At 46.9% G+C, this 1114-nt stretch overlaps 1 protein-coding gene across 1 annotated transcript; it reads left to right on the top strand.

The window, feature by feature from the left end:
- Positions 1-489: 489 nt before the first annotated feature.
- On the top strand, positions 490-1110 carry LOC109508214 (integrin beta-8-like; the record flags this gene model as incomplete). Its single annotated transcript, XM_019858091.1, has 2 exons — positions 490-969; positions 1087-1110. Coding segments are annotated over exons 1-2 (475 nt in total), but the record flags the coding sequence as incomplete, so codon positions are not given.
- Between the last annotated feature and the right edge of the window lie 4 nt (positions 1111-1114).

The following is a 1114-nucleotide window of genomic DNA, read 5'->3' on the forward strand; positions in this document are numbered from 1 at the left end:
GTCAAATGAAAATATGTCTTTAAACTCTGACAAACCACCGTTAAAAAATGTGAACTGAGAATTTTTTTTAAAAATCGCCAATTATACAAAATGAGACCGTCTCTCAAAAAATGTGAGCGCCTCCACTGAACGTGTCGAGAGCTAGCTTACAAGCTAACAACACTGAAGTGAAACCCAGGGAAGGGCGGCGGGCTCGTCCTTGCTTAGTTTTCGTGTCGGTGTGTGGGTGCACAACGAGACACTTCAGGGAAAGTTCATCTTAGTTCAACATGGCGACATATGACATTTGAGTACATAAAGTGTATTAGCATCTGTCAATTTGGCTGATCTAGTTGCTTTCCCAATGATACCATCAAGACAAGGATTTAGGGATTGCATCCCTAAAAAAAAAGCTGTTTTCCGGCGCTTGGAAACTATCAGGCGGCTGCCAAATCGACCAGTCCTGGCGTACCTATTGTTAAGAACAGAGTAACTTGCACCTATGCTGGATTTGAACCAATTATGAATTTACTTCATCCATGGCATCAAAACTCCATATTTTTTTTTTCTTCTCAACACAGGTCCACTTCAACATCACCATTGGCCTCCACACCTGTCCTGACCACGGTGCCGATGAGGACATTCAAGTGATGGTTCGCCCCGTGGGCTACAATGAATCCACCACTGTGAGGATCCACTCAAAATGTCAGTGCGGTTGTGGGTCAACAAGACGCTGCCACGAGAGCGGACGCTCGCCATGCGCGGGGACTATCGACGGCCCAGGTTGGGAGCAGAAGCCGCATCGGGGACTTGTTAACGAATCAAACTGGAATTGCCGAGCGGAAGGCGCTCAGGTGGACTGTAGCGGTCGTGGAGTGTGTGAATGTGGGCGGTGTACGTGTGAGCACAGCAGACTCGGCACGATCTATGGGAAATACTGTGAGAGTGATGACTTCTCCTGTTCTTACAAAGACGGACTGCTATGTGCGGGTAGGTTTTTGACGGGTACTCTTTAATTCTCAATACAGAAGTGCACATTTAAAAGCAATGAGAATAATGCAGAGGATACAACCGTTGTCAAAATGGTCTTGTGTCTGTTCCCGACAGGACGTGGTGCGTGTGTGTTGGGTGAATG

This window comes from Hippocampus comes, unplaced genomic scaffold, assembly GCF_001891065.2.
Source record: "Hippocampus comes isolate QL1 unplaced genomic scaffold, H_comes_QL1_v1.1 scaffold3303, whole genome shotgun sequence".
Taxonomy (NCBI): Eukaryota; Metazoa; Chordata; class Actinopteri; order Syngnathiformes; family Syngnathidae; genus Hippocampus; species Hippocampus comes.